The sequence below is a fragment of the Dicentrarchus labrax genome, unplaced genomic scaffold (assembly GCF_905237075.1).
Source record: "Dicentrarchus labrax unplaced genomic scaffold, dlabrax2021, whole genome shotgun sequence".
Taxonomy (NCBI): Eukaryota; Metazoa; Chordata; class Actinopteri; family Moronidae; genus Dicentrarchus; species Dicentrarchus labrax.
In genome coordinates this window covers 13,812,601-13,837,072 of record NW_026136707.1, presented here as the reverse complement: position 1 = coordinate 13,837,072, position 24,472 = coordinate 13,812,601, and the positions used below count along the sequence as shown (strand labels likewise).

General features: G+C 40.7%; 1 protein-coding gene across 2 annotated transcripts; it reads right to left on the bottom strand.

The window, feature by feature from the left end:
• Positions 1 to 845: 845 nt before the first annotated feature.
• On the bottom strand, positions 846 to 23,851 carry hdac9b (histone deacetylase 9b). Of its 2 annotated transcripts, none has more exons than XM_051406605.1 (11): positions 23,224 to 23,851; positions 15,599 to 15,840; positions 15,060 to 15,231; positions 13,492 to 13,615; positions 13,239 to 13,360; positions 8,667 to 8,798; positions 8,198 to 8,313; positions 6,599 to 6,721; positions 5,800 to 5,977; positions 5,443 to 5,657; positions 846 to 2,862 (listed from the first exon to the last, which is right to left on the bottom strand). In XM_051406605.1, exons 1-11 carry the CDS (start codon positions 23,330 to 23,332, stop codon positions 2,527 to 2,529), a joined length of 1,869 nt encoding a protein of 622 aa, XP_051262565.1. In that variant the 5' UTR covers positions 23,333 to 23,851; the 3' UTR covers positions 846 to 2,526. The 2 variants fall into 2 exon arrangements, with proteins under 2 accessions (XP_051262565.1, XP_051262567.1); XM_051406607.1 differs by lacking the exon at positions 23,224 to 23,851 and adding an exon at positions 22,939 to 23,217.
• Between the last annotated feature and the right edge of the window lie 621 nt (positions 23,852 to 24,472).

Sequence of the window (24,472 nt, the reverse complement as noted above, 5' to 3'; positions counted from 1 at the left end):
AGGGCAGCGCAGATGGATTTGGGCTTCGTTATTTTTTCTGCCTTTGTAACAGCTCATTTAAAATCACAAGGGCCTGAAGCCCAAGACAGATGGAATCTACTTAAGAAAGAGTCAGTGTCTAATTTAACTCAAATATTTCCCAATGTGAAGTAACTCTGCACCTTTGTGAAAATACTTTAGGAATTTTCATGAAAGTTTCATGAAACAGTGTGCATGTTTGTAAAAAATGCATTGTTTTATATAAGATTCTGTCTATTAAAGGTCTTACTTTAGAGCAGGCAATCTAACTTCCTAAAATTGTAACTTCTATCGTCACTCAAAAGATGTTCTCAGAGTGGTGTTTTGCAGGGAGCAATATTAGACCGTGAGTGAACTTTTCCAGTCTCATCATTGCGTGTATAGCATATCAGGCTAGTCCCAGGAACTAAGCTTGCTGTGAAATTGCTTAAGCTCGGTTTGAAAGGACCTGCACAAGTAATATATCACCCTCTCGCAGCTCACCTTATCTTGACTGCTCTAATACTGCCACAAGAAGCCTTGCTTGCTCACATCAAAGAAATGTTTTGAAAGCCTCTTAAGCTCCCTTTAAAAGGTTACAAAGATCCACTGAGAATAAAGATCTGGGTTATAAGACGTAGTGTGGGAAAAGCAGGTTGGGCTAATGATTTAGGGAGTCCATTTGCGATAACGAAAATTACTAAGAACGTAATTTGTGAATTGAAATATAAAACAAAAAAGTTTTGAAAGATTTTAGAAAGACCAAATGGAGTATGTTTTGCTTTCCTTCCTGAGCATGCAACCTCTTAATAAGATGGACGTACATATAAATAATGCAAAATGCAACGTCAGAGGTAAATTAACTTTATTTTAAAAAAGAAAGGTTTATCACACAAGGCAAAAAAGATAAGAAATGCAAACTGCTATGAACAGACCACAGGACCCCCAACCCCCCTCCACCTCCCCCCTGCTGGCAGCAAAGGGGTTCTTGTTACAACCAAATCAAAGGAGCAAGACAACAAGACTCACATTGTTCTGATTGTGTTTACTTGCACTAAAAACATTAAAACCGGACAATCTGAATGTACAGTATAAGACAGACAGTTTTGATTTTCACATGAATCCAAACACAGAACCTCACACTAGCATTTTTTTTTACATTTAGTTGACAGTACAAATGAAACAGGAAGGTTTACGGCTATGCAATACATTTGATTGATCACTTTAAGACAGACTATACATGTCGCAATGGGCACTTTTAGGGGAAAACAGGCTTGAGAAGAAAAAAAAAAGAAGAAGCAAGGTCCTATCCAGGGCTTTTTATTGAAGTAACATCAAACCTGCATGTTGAAGTAAGCGTGCCACTAGGGAATACGAAGGAAGCGATTCCCTTTAAAAGGGACTCCCTTAACCATATCCCCACTCACTTTGTAATTCGCCCTGACAGTAAATCAATTCTCAAGCCTGCCCCCTTGGACTCCTCCAACCCTAGGTCCTCCTCTCTCAACATTCCTGCACACATGAATCACTCCAAGTCCTGGCTTCTAGAAGGCATTTCCTGCCCGGCCCTCTCTCTTTCTCTCTGTCTGACTCCTCTGTTGAAAGTTGGGCAGGAACCCGCCGAGCTTTGATACGGACCCAGAGGGAGAGAGGGAGGAGAGCTCAGCTTAACACAGGGCCCTGGCTCTGGGACTGCTCCGAGAGAGAGAGACATGGAGACCCGGGGTGTGTTGGGAGATGCCTGGACACCGAGGCAGGGATTTAGTGCTTTATCCTTCAAATTGCAATATGAGCAGCGGACCATATTCCAATGGCAATATCACTCCTAGCGCAAAAGTCTGCCCTAAGGGAGTGTCCTCTGTTAGGATTTAAGTATACATTCTCTCTAAGACAGATGTTCATTATTATTTCAGTTCTGAGACCACTTAACATAGAACATCATCACAGATTTTTGAGAACAGCTGAGTATGTAGTGTTTTAACTTCTTTAACTCACTGTGAGGACTTTATGATAACTCTCAAAGTTGAAGTGGATAGAAGAGCATTCAAATATTTCATGGCAAAAATGTACACAATGGGAACATAAATTGGCTCTTCAAAGCTGTACACCTGTTCAACCTTCCCTCTAGAAATTATCTTCGATGCTAAATCCACAGTATATGTACATACAAGTGTTTGTCAGTTGAGAGGGCTCAAGACGACCAATGCAGCTCTTAAAAAGAACGGTCAAAATTGTCTTCATATATATATATACACAAAAGTGAAACGTACATATTTTACAGAGATCACTACACAAAGATCACAAACAGAGAGTCTTAGAGTGTGGGACGAGAGCAGGCTTCAGCTGAGGGAAAAGGGGTCATATGTTGGACAGGGAGAGCTGGCCTACTGTGCAATGGCTGCTGTGTGTGTGTGTGTGTGTGTGTGTGTGTGTGTGCATATATATGTGTGTAACTGCAGCGATGCAGATGTAGTAGAGACTTGTTTGTCTGCGAATGTTGCGAGTGTGTGATCTCATTCTCTTCCCCTCTCATATCATGGCTCTTATCACCAGTCTTCCTTTGACCTGGTGAAGATAGGTGCTGTGCTCTGACTCTAGGCTCCGATTGGTCAGGGCCTCATCCTCGCTATCAGCCGGCTCCTCTTTGACCTTGATGACCCCGTAGTGAGCATCGGGGAGCTCGCCGTTCGAGCCACTGCTGCTGCTACTGCTCAGCGTGTGCTTCCGGATAACTCCTCCAGGGGGCAGCCTGTCCTCCTGCATGCTTTCTATCAGCTCTCTGTGCTGCTGCTCCTCCTGCTCCTCCTCTGATTCCTGCAGGTGTGCATTGGGCTGACGTAACTGCTCAATGGACTTGGACAACAGCTGCAAAACACATTGGCTCCACATTAATGATGATATCCTGCAACCAGTGATCTTTAACAATCAAACTTTTATCACAGCAAAGCAAAAATAATATCCATTAAGGTCACTACCACATAAACAACAATAAGCATGCAGATACATCCAAAGATTAGCAGAAGGAACTGTCTTTTAAAAACAAAGGTACAGTTTTACTCTGCCTATTCATAGCCATTTAATACTATCTGGAACATACTGTATCCTCTTTTGCCAAATCTACTAAATCAACAACTCTTAATAGACTCTATAACTATATAAGTAACCCACAAATGTGTCTGTATTAATTTAGCTCTTATTTGTTATTTTTCAGTCTCATTTGTAAATCCTAAATTTGGAACACAAAAAACTGTAGTAAAACAGAGTTGAAGGAAAACAGTTACAGCGTACTGTGATGGACAATTAAGGTTACATTTCCTATGAGCATTTTAAATCTGTATTTTGAAAAATTAAGTGTTCTTCTTACATGGATGAAACTTGGAAAACAAACTGACTGTATTATGCAGGATATGGGTGTATTATTATTACTAACAACTGTTAACAATTATATGTATTTACACGTAATAATGCTAGTGTAACTTTAAAGTGACAAAGGCAAACTGATAAAGTTTTGGGCAGCTGGCTTTGGTAAACTTCATTTTAGGAGGTTTAGAAGTGGAACCACTGTTTTCATGCTTTTATGCCTTTTTATGCGAGTTAATAAAATTAAATAATGGTGGTGCCCCAGGTAAGTGGATTATTGCCACTCACTTGCTTTATTTTAGTTGAATACATTACAGAATATACAAAGTCTTGCCTATGGTAGATCACATTCTCTTGTAAAATGTGTTTTTTCTTTTTTGTTTTTTTCAGCAAACATTAGCACCAAGATACAAGGTGTAGGAAGCATGTTACTGAATAGGCTTGCTAAAAAGGATATCAAGAGAGCTCATGTACATATGCTGAATCAAACGCCACTCTAAAGACACCAATTTATGTCATATTACAATGTAAACCTAGGCAATATACACACAGATTTTCATCATTTTCATATTTCATCTTACTTCCATCAAAAATAATTTAATAAATCAGCGTATTCATTAACCATTTTGATTAACAAGTTCCCTTGGAAGCATAAAAATGGCATATTTTTTGCATTCATTGAAAAAGCTGCAAAAACTTGATTTTTAAAAGGTAATAGTGCAAAATAATTGAAATATTTGTAAAAAAGAAACAGACGCATGTGAGGTCAAATTCAGTCTGACGGAAGAACTCAATGAGAGAGATGCCTCAGTGTCTCGCAGCTTTGCTAAATCAACAACTATAATGGAGCCATGATTTGATTACTCTGCCACAAGAGGGCTCCAAGAGCAGGACTGAGAAGCTGGCAACCAACATTACTGTCTACAGAATGTAGGCCTTATATAAATATCCCTTCAGCTATAAGAATTAACCTTCTTAGCTTGGCATTAGTAAACACAGTTCATACCTTTTCCTAAAATCCCTAAGCTCTTGTAAATTTCCATTAGCTCCCCCTACTGTTGCAGGCACTGAAGGACGTTTAAAAACAACCACAGACAAGCCTCTGCTAGGAAATTAATTAGGGCAATGTTTCGGAGATCCCTCTCAATAAACACTGAGGGCTCATCCCTGATTAGTGGCCATTTATAACCTCCACTTAAAGAGGCTTTATTTGCGATCTCATTGGCCTGAGTAATCAGAGTAGGGTCTGTTCAGGTGTTTCTAGACAAGATGTCGCAATTATTCCAAAGTTAATTTCAAATCAAACCAACTTCCTAGAGCACTTTTCAATTATTACAGCTATTATATTAAAACCAATTTCAGTTTCCTTGCAATGACACGTATTAGTTACTTTTACTGTTACAGAGGAATTCAAACAGTTAAAGCTGGACATCTGTACTGTACGACTCAATAAGTTCTGGTGATGCTTTGTGCTTTTTATTACTTCTAGGTAAGAGTTGTTCTATGGTTCCCATGGCTGTTTCCGGGCCCAGCGTTGGGACACATCAGTGTGTGAGCTCAGACAATGCTGCCTTTCACAGTGTCTGACACCTCACACACGTCCCTCACCAGAATAATTACACTCTGTGTATAGCGAGGTCACCTCGGCCAGCTAACAGAAACACAAATATTGCCACAGAGGAACAAAATGTATTCTGGGCACTTTTTCCTTCATTTGAACTTAGCTGAATTGAATTTCACAGAGTTAGCATGTGAACTGCACTGATGCCTTAAGCTATGATAACAGAATTAGTGCAGGGGAAGCATTTCTTCCCCATTTGAAGTCAGGCAGAAGTTCTTTGCTTCGCAGAAATAACACCAGGATTCCCGGGAAGAACAGACAACAGCCCAGGTCTGTAAACCTGAGCTACCACAGATGCTTTTACAAAAGGCTAAAAATAGATCAGCATTTGTGTGCTTAAAACGATTAAATCAGACTCCCTGCAGTAAAATAAGACCTCACGAGACCTAAAAAGAAATAAAGAACGCTGAAACTGAAAAGTCAAATCCCCCCTGTGATTTGAATATTGAGGAATAGTAGAATACCTTATTTATATGGACCTGCTGCTGGTACTGTTTCTGTTTCTCCAGGAAGTGCTGGTGTTGCTGCTGGATGACAAGTTGGGCCAGTGTGTTCTGAGGCAGCGGTGCAGACTGAGTCCTGTTCAAGGGCCGGTGTTTTGGTAGTTTAGGCCGACTGCTAGAGGGGCGATCCTTCATGGCCAGAGGGGACTGAGGATGGGATGACACGGAGCCTTGACCTTGACAAAAGAAAAAATCAAATCTAGTATTAGGTTTCATCTAAAGTCATACTGTAAATTACTTGAACTTAAAGTATACCAATACATAGGGTAATGCAATGTGACATAATGTAATGGTTAACATCAAGTATTGCAGTCTTACCGGAGGAGAGCATCTTCTGCTGCCTCATCTGCTCCTTCTGGAGGAGGTGTTGGAGGAGGGCCTGGTGACTGGGGCTCACTTTAGACTCAAGGCCTGTCTGAAGAGGCACAGGGCCCAGCAAGTGCCCAGGCAGCCCATGCTTGATTTCTGTCGATCTGTCCTTCAATCCCATAGCGGCCTGAGAGACAAGACAAAGATGACAAAATAATGGTTATTCTTTGATTCACACTACACATTCTGGGCACTAAGATTGTCATTTATAATCTTTTTTAGGAAATGTAACAGTTAACAGTCATTTTAACAATCCAACTTCAATAATATCAACTGTTTTTGTGAATGAAAACGGTTCCATAGTTATAAATCAGTGATTAGGCAATGTTGAAATCAGAGACCATCAGTGGTTAGAAGTCATTGCAGTTGATGAACAGGCCTCTGTGGAATGTGCCCAAGAACTAAAAGATGATATATCATGTGCTGTGTTATCAGGAGTTGCACTTGAGTGGACTTGGCCTTTTTAAAAGCTGTGATAAATGAGGTAATAGAGGAAGATAAGAGAATGCCTGACACAAGACACTGCAGAACAATATTTATCCAAGGGCGATAAAATCATTTGCGGCTACAGGTCGGTGACCTGTGGTCGTACAGAGAACTCAGATAGCCACTGATAGCATGTTTTCCAACTAATAGACTGAGCAGAAAAACTTACCATCACTGAACCACTAAACTGAGATATTAAGCAAGATTTTATTTCATGTAAAACACACAGGTTATCTGAGAGTATTAAAGAAAATGTACTCACACTTATGGGTGAGGATGCAGTTGAAAGCCCGAAGGAGATGTTGGGTAAAGATGGAGATGTGTATAAGCTCAGCATCGACACAGAGCTCTCAGGTCCAAATAATCTCGGCTGTGAAGGCCATCTCTACATCAAACACAAAGGACAGAGCAAAGACAGAGAGATTTAGGAGGAGGCGACAGATTTAGAAATCCCACTATGGACAATTTAAAAAGGCAACATGAGCAGTGGCATAAACGTTAATGCACTATGACGAACAACAGCCCTCCTTGCTGCAAACGGAAAGGTATGAGTTTTTATGACAGATGATATAAAGGAGTGGCAGGCAGCAAAAGTTTCCTGGAGCTTCACAGAATGGCACCAGTGAGGAATGATACGCTATTATAAAACATTGCAAACCTCTAAATCTACCGCTCCACCCTCAGTTCTTCAGTCCCCAATCAGCCTGCTGCCTGTTCTTACTCCCCGGTCCCCACCCTCAGGCTACTCTCTCAGAGAACATCAGCACTGGGGCATACTTCCTGTACCCAGCAGAGCAGCGGACCAGCATGTGGTTTTGGAATAGCCATGTTTATCCTTCCAACCCCTACCAGTACTCAGTGACCTGTATGTGGATATCCGGCCCATATTTGACCCGAGGGACCCGTTCCCTCTGAAAAAGGATACCTAATGTAACGGTGCACAAACACGCCTTGCTTTTGCAACAGGCATGAGGTCTACAGACACCCCCAGAGTCCACCAGTGACTTTCATGAGAGCCTCAGCTTTGGCCGATACAATAGCAATCCTGTGTGTTTATGTTGTTAGCATGTGGATGTCTTTGGCTACCAGTGCCTGGGATATCAATTAAACTCCACAGTGTGTCTGTCTCCCTAAGCCCCAACCTTCAGCCCGCTGTCAGGGCGTCTCTCCCTTCTCTGTGTCGCTGGAGGTCCCTGGGAGAGTAAACAGTGACGGTTAAGGAAAACACAGCTGTTCTGTTAAGATTGTTCAGAGATGTGTCATATCTGCCACCCTCTATAATGGTCTACTTTGTGAGCTCGGTCCAAGGAGAGCTCTGGTCAGTAACACAGCCATGAATCTATTGGGAAACGCCTCAGAACAACTCAGAACAGGCATGCCGCCAGCCCAATGACAGAAATATAATGACAAGCCAACAGCAACCTTACAGCCAAACTAAAGATCTTTTTTTTTTTTTCAAAATAAAAAACTGATTGTACAGCACATCTGTAAGAAAAATTTTGGACGAAATTTTTTTTACTGTTGTTTGTGTTCAGACTTTTAACACTGATACAGGTTCATTTATTTTCCTGCATACTGTGTCATCTTTACGCAAGCAAACTTCAGCAGTCATCAGACATGTGGGTCAAGCTATGCCTCTTTAATGTCAGTGTGGGGAGCCATTTTCACTTGAGTGTAAAAGACAGAGGACAACTGGGTGTTTTTATAGCTGCAAGCAGAAGGGCAGACAGGCATTTAGTGCCCTCATGTAAAATTATAGTTTGGATATTCCAATGATTTGCATGCAGTTTAACAAAAGCAGTAAGACTTCTGCTGCATTTTTTGGCAAATCAATAGCAGTGCTGATGATTTATAAACATACCTCAGTTTTTGTGGTAGTAGGCAGAGAGGAGGGTCCATTTTCAGCCCCCAAGGCACTGGAGGCCCCTATGGGAGAGCTGGGGCCAGAGCCAGGGGCACTGTTAGTGGGCGTAGAGTCTGCGAAACATCAAGGAGTTAGAAACAGTATGCATGCTCACACTCTGCACACAATGCACATACACAGAGGCTTGGCATAACAGCTGCTGCCTCACAACAGTTTAATGTGTACGGTCATGGCTGCCTGATTACAATGTTTTTTTTTACATGAAAGTTCAATGACCATAATATGCTACTGCATTGCAAAATGGCTGATTATTATGCAGCTCTAGAATAATAACACTAAAATATGTTAGGCTTGTATTGTTTACAGACAACATTTTAATTACCAGATAATAATATGCAGACAATTTTCTGCGCATGTTGTAAAAGGAAAAAAGGCAATTCAACATATAGCCGGCAATATTACATACCCATTAGCTCCAGAGCCCTCTTCTTGTAAGGAGTCATGATGTTTCCATCTCTTCTCTTGAGCATCGGGCTGCTCCTCCTCTCTGCTACCTTCTGCTTCAGTCTGGATCGTACCTTCAGGTTAGGCTCAGAGGCTAAAAAAATAAGGAACAGATTTTTTTTCTCAATTCACACTGTTTTCAAGATGAAGACGCCCCATCACATAGAGATGAATTATACGATTGTGTGAGTGTACTGTGATTATTTTTATAGAGTCATACAGTATGCTTTTATACAGCCTGAGTGGAATGCAGATCATCAAAGAAAAAAGTAACATCAGAAAATAAGAGGGGAATAAAACAGAAATAAAAAGACTATAAATCAGTTAAAAAATAAGCAATGTTGTCACACTTCGACATCGTAACAATTTCAGTTTCAGTAAAATTCAGAGCAGGTTTCAGATAAATTAAATGAGTCAGGATTGGGCCCATTTCCACCTCATCTGGACTAAATTAGGTTGAGCAACACACAGGCTCTAAGTGAAATAGTCCGCTACCTGCCGCCCTGGTGACCACAGTCTGATACAGTAGCAACAGTTAAACTAACACAAAAACATGGCAGATGTTTCAGGCTCTCCACGCCCCCTTGTCCTAATGCAAAACAGAGATACCCAAATACACAGTCTGAACACACATTCAAACACAGCTTAGCTGATAGATAGAAATGCTGACGTAATATTCTTCACAACAGACATATTGCTTTCAAACTTTTTGACTGGTATATGAATGATAGATTTAGGGACAAAACATCTATTTAGTCAAGGGAGATTTACTGAGCATCAATGCTCTCATCCAGGAACAATGACATGGAATTGAACAACATCTTACTTGACACATGTTTATTTGCCTATGCCACTGTTTCTCAAGGACTAACACAAAAGTGTAACTACTAAATAACGAGGAAGTCAAGAGGGTGAAGGTGAAGTGCACCACAGAGATTATTATGGTCTTCATTTAACTAAATAACAATGGCTGTTAGGGTGTGAATACTGTACAATACCTATAGATGGTGTCTAGTCTGAAAATGTTTGTCACTGATGTGACTATGGAAAGATTATATAATGTAAAAAATGGGAGTAAAGCAGAGGTTAAATCCAGGCAAGGAAATTATATTGAATAATGTAGGAACCAGCAAGTAAATGCTTTTGTGTCTGATGTTAAGTTGTGCTCCTGTCTTGTCACAGTGGCTTTGACTCACTAGGTCAACATGTCTCATGTGGACTTCCCATCAACCCTTTGGACATGGAATCCCGCAGCTAGTCTCAAATAAACAAGCAGAATAGATAAGCTGGTCTTTTGACTGAAAGCCAAAGCACAAAGCTGTATTGAAGTTATGTAAACCTTCTGTTACACAATAGCCAACCTGTTTCAATTATTTAGTTCAGATCAATAATTAAATAGGTCTTTTGCAATGTGTACAACATACAGCTATACATATTGAAGAGGGGCTATGACGTGGGAGCACTGCAGGGAGGAGGAGAGGGAGCGGTGATGGGGGCACAGCTAGGAGAGTGGGCCAGATGCTGCTATTTCTGGCTTTTGTCAAAAGCAGCAAAACCCTCTTCCCTAATACGTGGCACAGACCTCTAATCCTGTGGGTGTGAGGTAGAATGAAAGAGAGCGAGGGAGGAAGAAAGGAGGCAGGAGAGATAAATGGAGAGAAAACGCTGTTGGGAGTCGTATGAATCTGCTTCACGCCCTGCTGCCTTGATTGCTTTCTATTTTTACACACTGCTGCCACCAAGCTACGCATCCCAATTGGTCGCCACGGGAACGCCAGACAGCAGCACGGGAACAAACACTTTCTCACTGGTCTCCATGGAAAAAATGCCCTAGTGTACGGTGCAACAGGAGGCAATGATGGCAGCGGCAAAGCATATACACCAAACACCTGGGTCACTTCTGCTCCAGCTTCTCACTTAATGAAAACATACAGTAATAGCTGCAATATACTTGAGTCATAAATCAATCACCTTATTACATTTGAAAGTGATGCTGCAGGGCTAGTGGTTTTGCAAGTAAATGTGTTATGCTATCTCCACTTAATCAGAATTTTAACTCTGCTGTCACTATGAGTGCCTGTGTCCATTAGAGCCTGAACCTGGACAGATGGCTGTGTGGAAAGCTGTGGTGTCGGTTCTATACATAAGGAGGCCTGCTATGCATTTTACCTGACATTCTGGTTTAAACCGACACTGACATAGATGAATTACTGTAATACTCATTGGTTGCTGCTCCTTTAACAACATCAACTTTTAAACCAAAGCTAAATTACAGCCCCTCAGAGTTTAGATATTCCCTGTCGTAAGATGCATTAATGTTTATGATTTACAAATATCATATAATATCCTTAACAAAGGGAGTTTCCATACAAACTTTTCTTGTGGTTTTACCTTTGTAGGAATATTTTTGAAAATCTTTCCTGCACCTGCTGAATGCACACATTTGGTAACTGGGTCAAGACCAGGGAGGGTGTTGCACTTCTTACTGCTAAGCTGCAACTATTCTTGCCACAGACTATCGCGTGCCCTTGGTCCGGTCTATTCTAGTCCCTGGAAGTGAAACAAAGACGATATATACCAAGTAAACAAGTTAATCACGTGAAAGTCTTTAAACTACTACTTTTAAATAAAGCCAAGGGCATCATGGTTAATCTGTGTTTTTTAATAGGACACCTAACAACACACACACTGTTTTTTTGCAAGATATTTAGTGGACTGCAGGACTGTCTCTACAGATTATGTATTTGTATTTTTTAAAAACAATCCTAATATATATATATTTTCAAGTTTTAAAAGAGACCTATCGACCACCAATCTACCAAGTGTTACACAATATATATTACATGCACATCATAAACCTCATTGTGAACCTCAACCAGAAAAAGATGTCGCTCAGCCCTATGGCCAAATGAAGCAGCGGGGAGTCTAATGTGGAGCATGCGAGTCATCTCCATTTTGTTTTGAGAGAGCTATCTTTGCTTAAACAAACAGTCCTGTCGAGGTTCATCCAGCCTGTGCCCGTCTTAACTCGGCAACACCTGCCAATCAGCTATCACTGACAGCCAGTGGCTCAGGGAACAACACTACCTTTGTGTGTCCCCCTTGGGTGCCAAGCTCTCAGGGGACTTTAATGAAGATAGACAGGAAGTGGGGGAGGAATGCCCAAGCAGGAAATGACCACATATAGATTCAGGAATCCAAAGAAATAGTTTCATCAGTGCGAGAGTCACGCACAGGAATGGGGAGGTGATTTGACCATGAATTAAAGGATGAGAATGTCATGTTTGAGCAGTAGAGACTTTCCAGTTATTTGTTTAAACCTGCCTTTTTGTTTTCATAGTAAAAGGCAAACAATGCTACCACAAACAGTCTCTCTGTTATTTTGGAAAACTGTCTTAAACTGGCAATTACACTTGTGAGCCAACTCATGCATCTAAAGGCATGACCTAGAGATGTCTAAAGAGGTATTTCTCTATTCTGAAGATTGTATGATTCAAAATGATTACAATAAATAAAAGCTCTCAAAGCTTCCATTTATCTTTTTAATATTTATTTTTGCCGTGCAGTGACTTTAATTACCATATATAATTCCTTCGCCTGATCTCTAAATTGTGTATACATGCAACATGACATGCCTGTATTTAAATAACTCAACAAGTATAATTGTTTTCGAATGTAATTAACAGAGACACAGAGGGGAAAAGAACATAATGTAATTTGGTGACCTCATTGCTGAATTATGAAGTTTGTAGCTTGGCGAGCGCTTGTGCTCGTGCAAACCAAGAGGCAGGAATTATTCTTATTTACACAGCCATCCCCAAAGGGTTCCTCAAACTTTAAACCAACAAACCTGAGCTGCTTTTTTGGTGGGAACCTGTGTCTTTTCAAAATAGTTTTTAAAGCCAATAACTCAGAAGAAATTAATCCGCTTTAATTCTCCCATTTACCACTAAACAGTTAAAAGAGGCTTTGGAACTTGGTTTATTTTTGTAACATAGGGACAGATGTGGTTCTTTTTAAAAAATGCCAAGGTAATTTCTGTACAAATAACAGTAATTAAAATATAAACTTGTGAAGTGAAACCTTACAGTTGCACAGTGTTGTTGCCCGTGCTGGTGGGTTTTGGTATAATCCGAAAAGGAATAAGGAAGGTTTAAGTTACTTTTCTGGCATGCGTCACCTCTTATGAAAGTTTTGTGTTGAGCCCTAGAGGGACAAGGAAGGGGCTGGGGTCATAATGAGCCTTACTGATGCAATTAGCAGGTCATCAGCAACCTCAGGAAATACTCAATGGGTATACCGACCTCTTGAAGGGTCAAAAAGACACTCACTGTATTAATAACCTAAAGCAGTAAATGGAACATTTCTAATACAAGGCAACATCTTAACATTCACATTGAAATCTTTTTAACTAGCTGTGTGTCTGTGCAGATTTATGTATTTATTTTATTTATTTGCATTTTTATGTGTGTGTGTGTGTGTGTGTGCGCGCGCGCGTTCGCGTGTGTGTGTGTGTATATGCAAATTAACAAACCTGTCTTCCTCAAGGGGAAGTCGTCCTTGCTCTCTATGGGTGATGGCAGAGTATACTGGCAGGTGGGGGATGTGCCTCCCAGAGGTGGAGAGCTTTGGTCCAGTGACGTGTGGTGAGAGGACCTGATCACACAAAAATACATACAATCTAAAAGAAGGCAATATAATGATGCAGATTATTTTTCTATGTAATTTAAATTTTGTATCTGTATTTGTATCACACTTACACACGTAAAACAACAGAAAATACTTACGTGTACCAGAGTTTTGGGTGGTGAATGAAAGAATGATTGACTCCATTGCTGGCAGGGTCTTTTGCCGATTTGCTCAACAGAAACTCTTGGAGTTTCTGCTTCACCTCGGTACTGGCAACTGCACCTGTGAGACCAAAAGACGGAAGCAAAGGGATTGGGGTTACCCTAGGGCTATGACTCATGATATATTATTGCATAGAGAAGATTACAAATACAAAATTTACCGTAACCCTATTGCTATTGCTACCAGATTTCCTAACCAGTTTTCCTATATCACCTTTAACTTACTGCCTAACTTATACACTTACAGTATCTTTTAGAACAGCCACAACTTATGTAGGAAGATCTCCCCCTAGTGGTAGCAGAGCACTATATTAGTTTCAAACTGCTAAAGTGATACTGCAGAGAGATGTTCTTTCCCATTAGTTACAGGGCACAGTTTCAAATTACCTGACCTGACAAAGTCATAAATCTAGTCTATTATTAGGTATAAGGTATAAACAGAAATGAAATACTATATCTGAAGCTATTTTCATCATGCTATTGAAAGACATTTTATACTAAATTCTAAGCTTAAATGTCACTTGGCAACCTAATGTCATCAGTTGCATGCACTGGTTAAGTACCATGTCATCATCATATCATTGGATATTTCTCTTTATCTGATGACTAAAGTAAATTTCAACTTTGCAATTAGCCTTTTCCCCAGGCTTCCTGAAGGACAGTTAGATCTAATATCGAGGAATTGGGTATCCAATAGCCAGAGACATAAAATAAGAACAGGTTGCCCTGCTTATGAATAGCAGTTACTTTGTCCCGTGCAGTGAGAATGATACACTATACATGAATTTCTAACCTAACTGCTATACATCCGAATATGATCCAACTCAGAGTGCCATTAACCCTGGTAAGTGAGAGGAGGGTTAGCTTATGAGATATCTGTTGTATTTGTTGTCACCCCAGAACAATGAAACAATTAGTTACCCTGGCAAATAAATCCCAGATCTCTGCATGTCTATGATTTTTTTTTTTAATTCATCATTTAGGTGTACTGATCCTTGACAGTATGAATGAGTTCTTTTGATCTTATCGCTTTGTAGTTACTAATTTGTCAAAAATTATTGTGTGGATGTTAAATGCTGTATATAACATTTAAAGTATAGTAAATACATTAAAGTAATAAATACAGCAGTTATGGCTACATTATGGGCTAAGTTATGGCTATTATACCTACAAAGGCTATTGTGAACCTCTACTGCAATCCTGCCACATGACTTTAAGGCTATTATCCTAGTAGTAATGATGATAACAGAACATGTATATGAACCAATGCAAGTACAAGTATTTCCTCAGCGTGTGGGGCATTCAGCTACAGTAAAGCATTCCTATCCAGCTGTTATATGCATATTTTGCTTAGACCCCACTCTAAGGTAACGCATAAAAGAAATGTTTGAAAAGGGTGAGGATTACGATTATGGGCCACCCTGCTTTTGCCTAGGGCCTTTAAAATGATTAATTCCACCCCTGATCGTAAGGAGATGGTGATGATGACGGTGTCGAGCTCTTACTCTCTCGGGAGCGCTCTTTGCCCCTGAGGATCAAGCTGGAAACATGCTGCTCTCGCCGATGCCTCTCCTGCTCCTTCTCCTGCTGGTTCTGTTGCTGCTGCTGCTGCTCCAGACGACGCTCCTTCTCTGCAAGTTCCTGCTGCTGTTTCATGGCCTGGAGCTCCTGCTGGAGCTGAGATACACGCAGGCTTCAAGTCAGCATATAGAGAACACCACTGATAAATATATTTTTAAAACAACAGTGGCTTATGTGAACTTCTGCAGTTTCTATTTTGCTGTGATGGACTATTCTGTACTCGTCTGTAAAAACAAAACTCACGCTGTTCTGTAATGTATTGCTCAACATTCTGCCTTGCTGTGCTGAGTTGTCTCTTCTTTTCTGCACTCTGTAATGTTGTCCTGAGCTATAATGTTTTCTACTGATCTGCACTATCCCATGCTGTGTTGTGCTCTTCTGTTTTGTACACTGTGGTGCTGTGCTGTGCCACTGTGTACACTGCTGTGCTGTCCTCCATACAACTGTTCAGTGTAATTCTGACCTTGAGGTGCTCCTGGAGCTGAGCCTGGTGCTGACGGGTCAACTTCTCATGCTGCTTCTGGAACTCGCTGATTAGTAGCTGCTTCTGGATCTGCTGCTGCTTCTGAATAAGGAGCAGTTCCTGCTGCAGCTGCCTCTCCCACAGTCCTGGGTCCGAACCTGGCCCCAGCATCCTCAGATCAGTGCGCAGGTCCAAAGGAGATAAGGGATCCACAGCCAATGGCACGTCTGGCTTAATGTCCACTGTGACCCGCAGAGGGGAAAACAAGAAAAAGATTTGTTAGTCTCTTAATTGAACCTTGTATAAATTTAAACCAATCCAAAAAAGGGGGCTGTGGAAAGTCTCCAGAACAAAACATGTTGTCCAGTGTTAAGAAAGATTTTTTTTAAATTCTGTTTTAAAAAATAAAAAATTAAAGATGGGGGGAGTGCAAAAGAAGGGTCAGAGATGAGGAGCACAGCTTTATCTCCTGTAATCTTCAGAAACCTGCAATTATAATAGTTTCTATAAACAAACATGGGATCACATCCGTCAGCATAGAGTCTACTGGGAGCAGCTGTATAACAGACTCAATGGACATTTGGCACGAAATGTTGAAGTGGTCATTTTAAGTATTTACATAAATCCTATCTTCCCACTGTTTGATAAATAAATAAAGGGAGTCCTTTTCCCTCTATCTACCAGAACATCATGCAGATATCCCTTCTTAACATAAATGATTGAAGGCAAAGTAGTTTGAGAGCCTGGAACCCGCATGTGTTTGTGAATTCATGTTCCTGTGATCTTTCGCAGACGCTGCAATGCGTGCATTGTAAGAACAGCCTTTGTCTTTGACAACTACCTCCATTATAAGTAATTGCCAGATACAAAGTGAGAGGGCATCCCTTTGGTCTCCAAGCTCTATATATAGGTTGTTCCACAGAGAAAATCGATTGCCAGTTAAGAACATAGGAGACAGGGCTACTTCATCTCTTTATTCCATAGAGGATGATTAGTGATTGTACAATATTTTTCTTTGTATTTTTTATGTTTCTGTTTTCATCCACACTACTGTATCTAATTGAATCCTTGCCACAAGAAGAAATTGTTTTTTTCTACAGAATTACAGCTCTGGACCAGTTTTAGATATAAGAATTTATATCATTTATATAATAAGGTATTTAGGCCTACATTTGATCAGTGATTAAATAAAAATGTCAGAATCTTGGGGAAAAAATTACACGTTAGTTATGCTGATCATGATGTGACATTCAAGGAAGGGTACACATTGTCCAGACTGTATAATGTCTCTTCCATTTTAAGACCAGAGAAATATTCAAACCTACTTAAAATTCCAGTTGCTTGAGGGAGATTTATTGAGTGCATTCATTTCTGTAATCTTCTCAGGGGTCACATTTGAGGGAACAAATATAAGCAATGTTACTAACACCACCTGTTCTCTGGACGCATGAGAGACGACTAACACATTAGAATTCATATACGTTCACATAAATAATCTTGTGTTGGTCCTGTCGTGCATTTATCCTCATGAACTAAAATAAAATGCCAATAAAAAGGAGTTTAAACCTGCCAAGAGAAGCACCGTCAGTCTACAGTAGCCATCAATTAAGAAGCAGTGCCCTCATGTTCACTGATGCTGGAAAGCTCACTGGCGCCCATTTGTTTTGTCATGTAGCCTGTTTTTCATTGCCACCATTCCCTGTGAATGCGGCGGTGATGATTATAAATAGAAACATAAAAGCAAGTGGCGCAATCCTGGTCTGTGACAACCCCCACACCCTAGTATCCACCACCCTAACTTGCCGCTGCCATGGCAACGCTGGCGACGTAATTATGTCTCCCCATCCTGCAGATATCGAGTCTCACTGCATGTCATCTCCTGCCTACAGTGGCAATGTGACATGTTGACTATTATATCAGCCTTTCAGCTCTTATATAAGAAAGGAGTCCCCAGCAGAGAGAGATAGAGAGAAAGCATTACAAAAGCCTACACACACACACAACCACACACACACACATACTCTGTAGAGATTCAGTGGCTAAGTGATAACTTGTCTTAAAACATGTTCAAAGAGTGAAGACAGCTAGAGGGGACTCCCGTGCTGTAATTTTTCTCTGTGTTCTAAAAACAGCTCCAATCAAATGACAGAGGAGGGCAACGGCTCGGCAGGCACAGTGAACAGGCACCTGTAGAACAAACCCTTCTCTCCTGACAGGGAATATTAATCTTAGCTTGTAAGTACTTGACAAAGGACTCTTTTGTAGCGGGCGCTGTTCCAGGGGCAGCCGTAAACCTGTGAACCAGTGAAGGGCTCAGAGAGTCAGACAGCCTTACTGCTACTTTTGCCTAATGGACCTAAATATAGTAACAAAAAAACACCTGCTGCCTGGGAGAATTCACCACTGAGATATCTAATTAATCTCATATTTCATTCTGTACCCTCACTGTGACTGGCATTAAGGATCTCCACTTTGATCAGCACATCAAGCTGAGCCTCCATCAGAAAATCTCAAACAGTGGTTTAACAGGATGGGAAGGGGGAGGAGGAGGAGTGTGAAAGCGTAAGCCACCTTTGATAACCAATGCTGTATGAAATGGCCCTTGAGGAAACCGCAACAGCCTCATGTGCCTGTTCTGCTCTTGTCCACTGTGTCTGCAAGAATAACGCTGGATGGAATGACAATGTTGAGGGAACATAATAAGGTCCTTAAGGTAGGTAGGCATTGTTTGAGCTCTGCTGAAGCCTCTGCCTAATGTATAATTTACTACTTACATTCCTCATGATTGACATCATTCTCTGCACTGAATGGAATGGAGAAAAGGTCAAAATGCCAATGTATTTTACTCAACCACAGAATATATTAGACCTACAAATCTGTCACAAATTTACATTTGATATATCTATGTCAAATGCACCCTGAAACTACCCGAAACTGAAATTTGCTGTTTCTCTATTACAAAAATACTCCTTAGGCAAAGGAGAATACGGAACCACCAGTAACTAGGGCTAAATATAAATGCTTTTCTGAGCAGGGTCTTAATATAGACAATGTGCGAAAGACTGTCACAGTTGTGAGGCCGCCTGCTCAATTTAACACGGGCAAAAATAAAAGCGCAGTGTTGCATTTATGTAACTTTCGGGTCACTTTGAAATGATCACTCTCAAAGAAGAGCCTGCCACTCCTGGTTCAGTGGTCCTGTAGTGCCACTGCCGATAATGACCCTTGATACGAATACTTTTTTTTTTTCAAGTGAAAATTAGGTGCCTCCTGATTGGTGGAAAGCGCATACAAGTGTCTCTAGGCACTGGTAAACACGAGATTTATGAATGACAGGTCCAAAATTTGTTTTTAGCACAAGGGAGCGACAAGCACCCTGCCCCATGCCCAAATTCCTCCCTGTGGAGGGCCTGCCAAGGGGGGATAGGGTGACTCATGGCCTGTGACCACACTCCCACTGCAGCATCGCACCGCCACTGTCCCCAAAGTGTTTATTTCTATAACCGATCTGCCTCTCATTAGCCTTGGTGGTGGTTAGAGTGACAATCACAGCCTTAATTTAAAATGTTGGATGGCTGTCTTTTTTTTGCCTCAAGCCACATTAGCAGACTTCCCACCCCGGAGAAAGAATAGACACACATCAACAGTGACTTTACTATTACATGTGAGGAGTCTGAAATACATTTATACATATAGTAAAACATTATCAGCGTAAGTCAATATACAGGCTATAAACTACCAGTTTTAAAAAGCAGCTTGACATTTCAATGTAATCTTTTTTTATTCCGCTAGCACATAAACCTACAACTAAGGTGAGATAAGAGTTATTACAATTGTAAACAGTACCTGCTGAATATAACTGCAGCTATTCTTTCAATCTTAACAAGTTAGTTTGCACTTAGAGGTACTTTTGGTGTCACAAAATAGGGCTTAATCATATTGAGATTTGATCAAAAAAGAAAAAACCTTAAATGCTGCTTTAACACTCTTGATAAACAAATTAAAAGAGAGTTTTCTTGTATGGAAATAATAATTATGTGTACATTTACCAAAACTAATTGTGAGTATCTAACACACGTGTCGAGTATATTTCCTTTCTCAATAAACATTTGTCACGTTTACTAGCTAGCAGTCTTCTTCTTGCCTGTCTTTGTGGGCGCATTCTAACATATCTTGCCGTGTTACTGCCACCTGTTGATCAGCGGAATAGCATGACACCATTGCTATGACTGTTTACCATGTCACCCGTGAGAAAAACAATACAGGGACCAACACTCAGAAAAACTGCTCCATAGCACTACTAGAGGTCAAAAAATCCACAAGGAACCTTTAACAATTATTAACATAAATGTTTATTCAGGAAGTAGCAGTTTTTCAGTGATAACATAGCACATATTGCATACGCACTGTGGAGGCAAATTAAGACTAGTTCAACCCCCAAAACATCACCACAATTTAGAGTGTAGTTCACCATTTGTTTTCCAGTCAACATATTCCCGTGTATAAAGGATAGGTGTTGAGAGCATCTTAACACAATGTAATACCAACCATGGATCATCAGCATTATATATGATGTGTATATTTTATTACGGAAATACCAGTTTTGCTAACGTACAGAATGGCACACTTTGTGTTTACACTTAGAACATGTTATATGTTGCAGGCATTTAGTGTGCACTACAGATGGTTACTGATCTAAATTCCATGTCTGACAGTATAAATAGAACCAGAGATACAGACGATGTTTGAGGGCAAAAATAAGCTGATGCTTGGGACTGCAATGTGGTGCTGGATCTCTCATTAAGTGCCTTGTTATTTTGAGCAGCTGGCATGTCTAAAGCAAGAAACAGGTCTTTATTTTTAAGACTCAGGCTCGTCCTTGCAGCTGAGCCAGAGCTGCGGCTTGCAGGCTATCGGCTAACAAAGAGAGCTGAGCTGAACCACCACGGGCCTATCACTGAGAGGAGCCAGTAGGTCAGTCATCTCCTGTCCTGCCCTCATACCAAATCGCCTTACAAAACAACAACAGACAAAATGACATATACTGAATCTCTATCCAGGCAAAGGAGAAAACCCATGAAAATGTAGGTCATAATTAGCAAATCTGTCAAGACTTTTTTATATCATTAACAGTCAATCCCTCTGTCAAGACTTTTTTTTTCTCATTTTCCTATTCTAGACAACATTGGAACCAGACCCTACTGTCAATAATTAATCAATCACAAAGAGCCATAGCAAACCATTAAATCAGAGGAAAGCATCCATTAGCATCACTGACATTAGCCATAAACGGTGCTTTCCTGCAACCTACATATTAAGAAAAACAGAAAAAAATATGCACAAACTCTAATGCATTTTCAATAGGGCTTATTATTCAGCACACTCTTCAGCTCACTATTACCAAAGGTTCAAAATAATACGTTACTTGTTGTTTATAAGGAGCAACTGTTAAACAATACCAAAACTAAATCTCATATTCATTTGTTATTATGCACGGTCTCTTTACCGGTGAGCACTTCCAATACACACAATGAGGCAACCTGAATGGATGCAGGATACAGAGGAGAGGACTTAAAAGGTGCAGCATTGTTATTGTCTGAAAGGTCTCTATTGATGGGAGCTTGTATGGTATTTTACATAACATTTTGCTTGCATTCATACGAAACTAATTAATTTCCCCTTGGAGAGCTCATCTGAGGACCGTTTTTGTCAGAACTTTGATGTTACTGACACTAATCAAAATCAAAAATGGAATTATGCCCTTTATTTTCATGTTCCACTTGAAATGTAACAGCAGAGAAGTAGAGTATCATATAAAATGTCAAGAAGTTTGCTTTTGAAAATAATTCACAAATAACCTATTGACACAAGGATCACTTCACCAACAATATTCATGATTTAGATAGATAGTTTAATATATATTATTACACAGATCATAATAAAAACCCATACCGCCCGGTGGGGGGTGTTGGTTTAAAGGGAATTAAAGGGAAAATATGTGTCTTAAAGGGAATATGTCTGCTCTACCAACAACACATAGTAAACTCATACAAAATCATCCTGGAGTAGCATTTTTAGACAGATAGTGTTAGTCACTGTCAAGTGATTTATTATAAAGTGGAAAGAACAAATTAAACAAGCAAATGGCTGAATTCTCTATATATATCTGTTCCAAACCACTGTTATATCAGGAGCATGCCGAGATGGAATGATAACGCACAGACGCCTAATCTTAGCAGGCTAATGCCATAAGCTGAAAATAACTCACCTAAGAATAGCTGACCCACAGAATAAGCAAGGAGCCCGAATTCAGGCGCTCGGTATATCTGTTGTTTGGCTCATAGGCCGCTAACACAGAAGAAGAAAGCCCTGCTCCTGTAGCCTGATAGTCAAATAACCTGCTCTATTGACAGAGATGGAATGTGTCATCCCCCTGTCATCCTCCTGTCTTATTTTTAAATCTCCTCACGTTTAGCCCACTGCCTCTGGATGATTTCAGTCACCAGTTTTGCTTGCCTGGAGTCAGGCTAGAGGTGGTGCTTTTTGTTTTTCTTGATTTGAGAGGTTTTTTTAACTTATTTTTAACACCAAAAAAACAGTCAATTAAAAAAAATCTAAATGCAATTAACAATTAGTTAAAATTACTCATGCATCATGTTATCCCCTCTTACTGTTGGTTTATTATTGTAGTTAATGTAGTGACAACTCAAAGGTCATAATATATTTTTCAGTAACTCACATGACTCAGTCCGTACTTTCTCATTACACATGCTTCTCAGCAGCCCACATGACAATGTTTTCACAGAACAATGCTTCAGCTCTGAACTTATTTCGAGAGACAATTTTCACATTTTATCAATAGCTACCAGAAGAAAATCAAAGCAAATAAGGTGTGACTCATCTTGAGTCAATAGAGTGAATAGACGTTACTCATACTGATGTCATGTAGCCGTGTACTCTTCAATTCAATTCTCAGGTCAAAAATAGAACAGTCAATGTTTGTGGTAAATATCCTGTGAGAAACCTTTCAGTTGTCCCCTCAGTATTTCTGTCACAGTTTTTCCTGTTCACTGAAAAGTGCACGCTAACATGGAAGCTCGCAAAACACAACATCCCTTTCATGTTCACAGTGACTCATTTCAGGCAACTAGAGCATGGGAATAGTGTTAACACATTTCCTCATTTTAGTGGAAAAACAATAACCTATGCATGTTAGATATATTAGGATCAAGAGCACCTTTTAACTCATTACAAGACATCTTTTAACACAGATTAAGGTGACAATTCCACTAAGAAAAACATTATCATAAAGAAGCGTTTACCATCACAAGAGCAAATACCTTGATTCAGGAAGAAGTGCCTGATCCTACCACGTTGCTGTGCTGAGAAGCTTTGAGTTCTCTTTTCACACAGAATGAGAGACCGGCTGAGCGCAGAGAGTTGAGAGTATGTGAGAGAGAGAGAAAGCGTGAATGTGTGCGAGAGAGGCACAGAAGACAGTGGGGAAGTAGGAACAGATTCAGAGATAGAGGAGGGACAGAGATTGGAATGCAAAGAGGGGGAAAAAAGAAGGATAAAAGCTGAGATTCCTCAAGAGGAGTAGAAACACCGGGCTGTGTGATCACCTGAGTTGTTCACGTTGTGCATCTTGCTCTGGTTGGGGAACTGCTGGTGTCCAACGCGCCCTTCTGTTGTGGAGAAACTTGACTCGCCCTCGTAAATCGTCTGCAGCATACTCCACTCAGCGCTCAGGTCTCATTGCAAGCCTTGCGTTTCCTGTCACCAAGAGCCACCCCTTAGCCACTCAGGGGAGAGACCACGACAACAGGCAACTCTCTCCCTTCCTCTGCCTCCTCCTCTGATAAACCACTCTCACTGTAGAAGCAATAACACAATCTGCACACTCTTTCTGCAGGGCTGCTACACTCCCCTGCTTCAGTCTGGTCCAAATACTAACACAGTTTTAGAAGAGGATGACAAGTCCAGCTATTTTTTTCCTTATCTGCCTCTCTCCCTATTTCTATCCGGTCTGTGTCTTTTTCTCCCCTCAGCAAAGTGTCTGAGCAGAGACGGAGAAAAATGTAAAGCTGAGTTGCTAGGAAAGCCGTGTACTGTGCACTGAGCACCTCGCTGAGGCAGTAATGCAAGCCAGGGAGGGAGCAAGCTTCATTTGCATGTGAATCAACAACTGCGTGGCCCACAGGTGACAGAAATAGAACAATGGCCAGCCCTGGCTAAAAATAGGTCAGGCGAGGCGCGGGGATTGGAGCAGCATTGATGCGTTTAAAAATACCACACCAAACACAGCTGTCTTCTTCAGCTCCTGCCAGAAGGCATGTCTCCTGACTCCCTCTCTGCAGATGGAGGCTTGATTTCCCCCCCCCCGCGCTCTCTCTCTCTCTCTTTTCTGATTTGTTGAACCAGTCTCTCTCACTCACTCTATTTATGTCTTCATTTTGTTCTCTCAGGTACATGGGTGAAATGATCCATTTTTAAAGTTTACCTCTGTGCAGTAGGCTATATGTTATGTCTGATGATATAATTCAACAAACATAACCAAACACAAATGCAATAGCATTTAGGTACAAATCCTATGTGTGACAAAAACCTAACAGGATGTGTTAAGTCAAGCACCAAATGAACATTGTGTTCATTTAAGACTCAGAGTGTAACCTCGCTGCATTAGCTCAGTGTATGTGTGGGGTTCAGTGTGTATCCAGGGCAGTACTGCTACTCAGGAAGCATGCTTTCAGCTAGCCAAGGAAGCCAACTGTAAGATGCCATAACAGCATGATCGCAATTACATAAACCTCTCAAACTGTGTCAAGAACACCTCTTCAGGATTACACATCCCATTTCCTTGAAACACCCTTG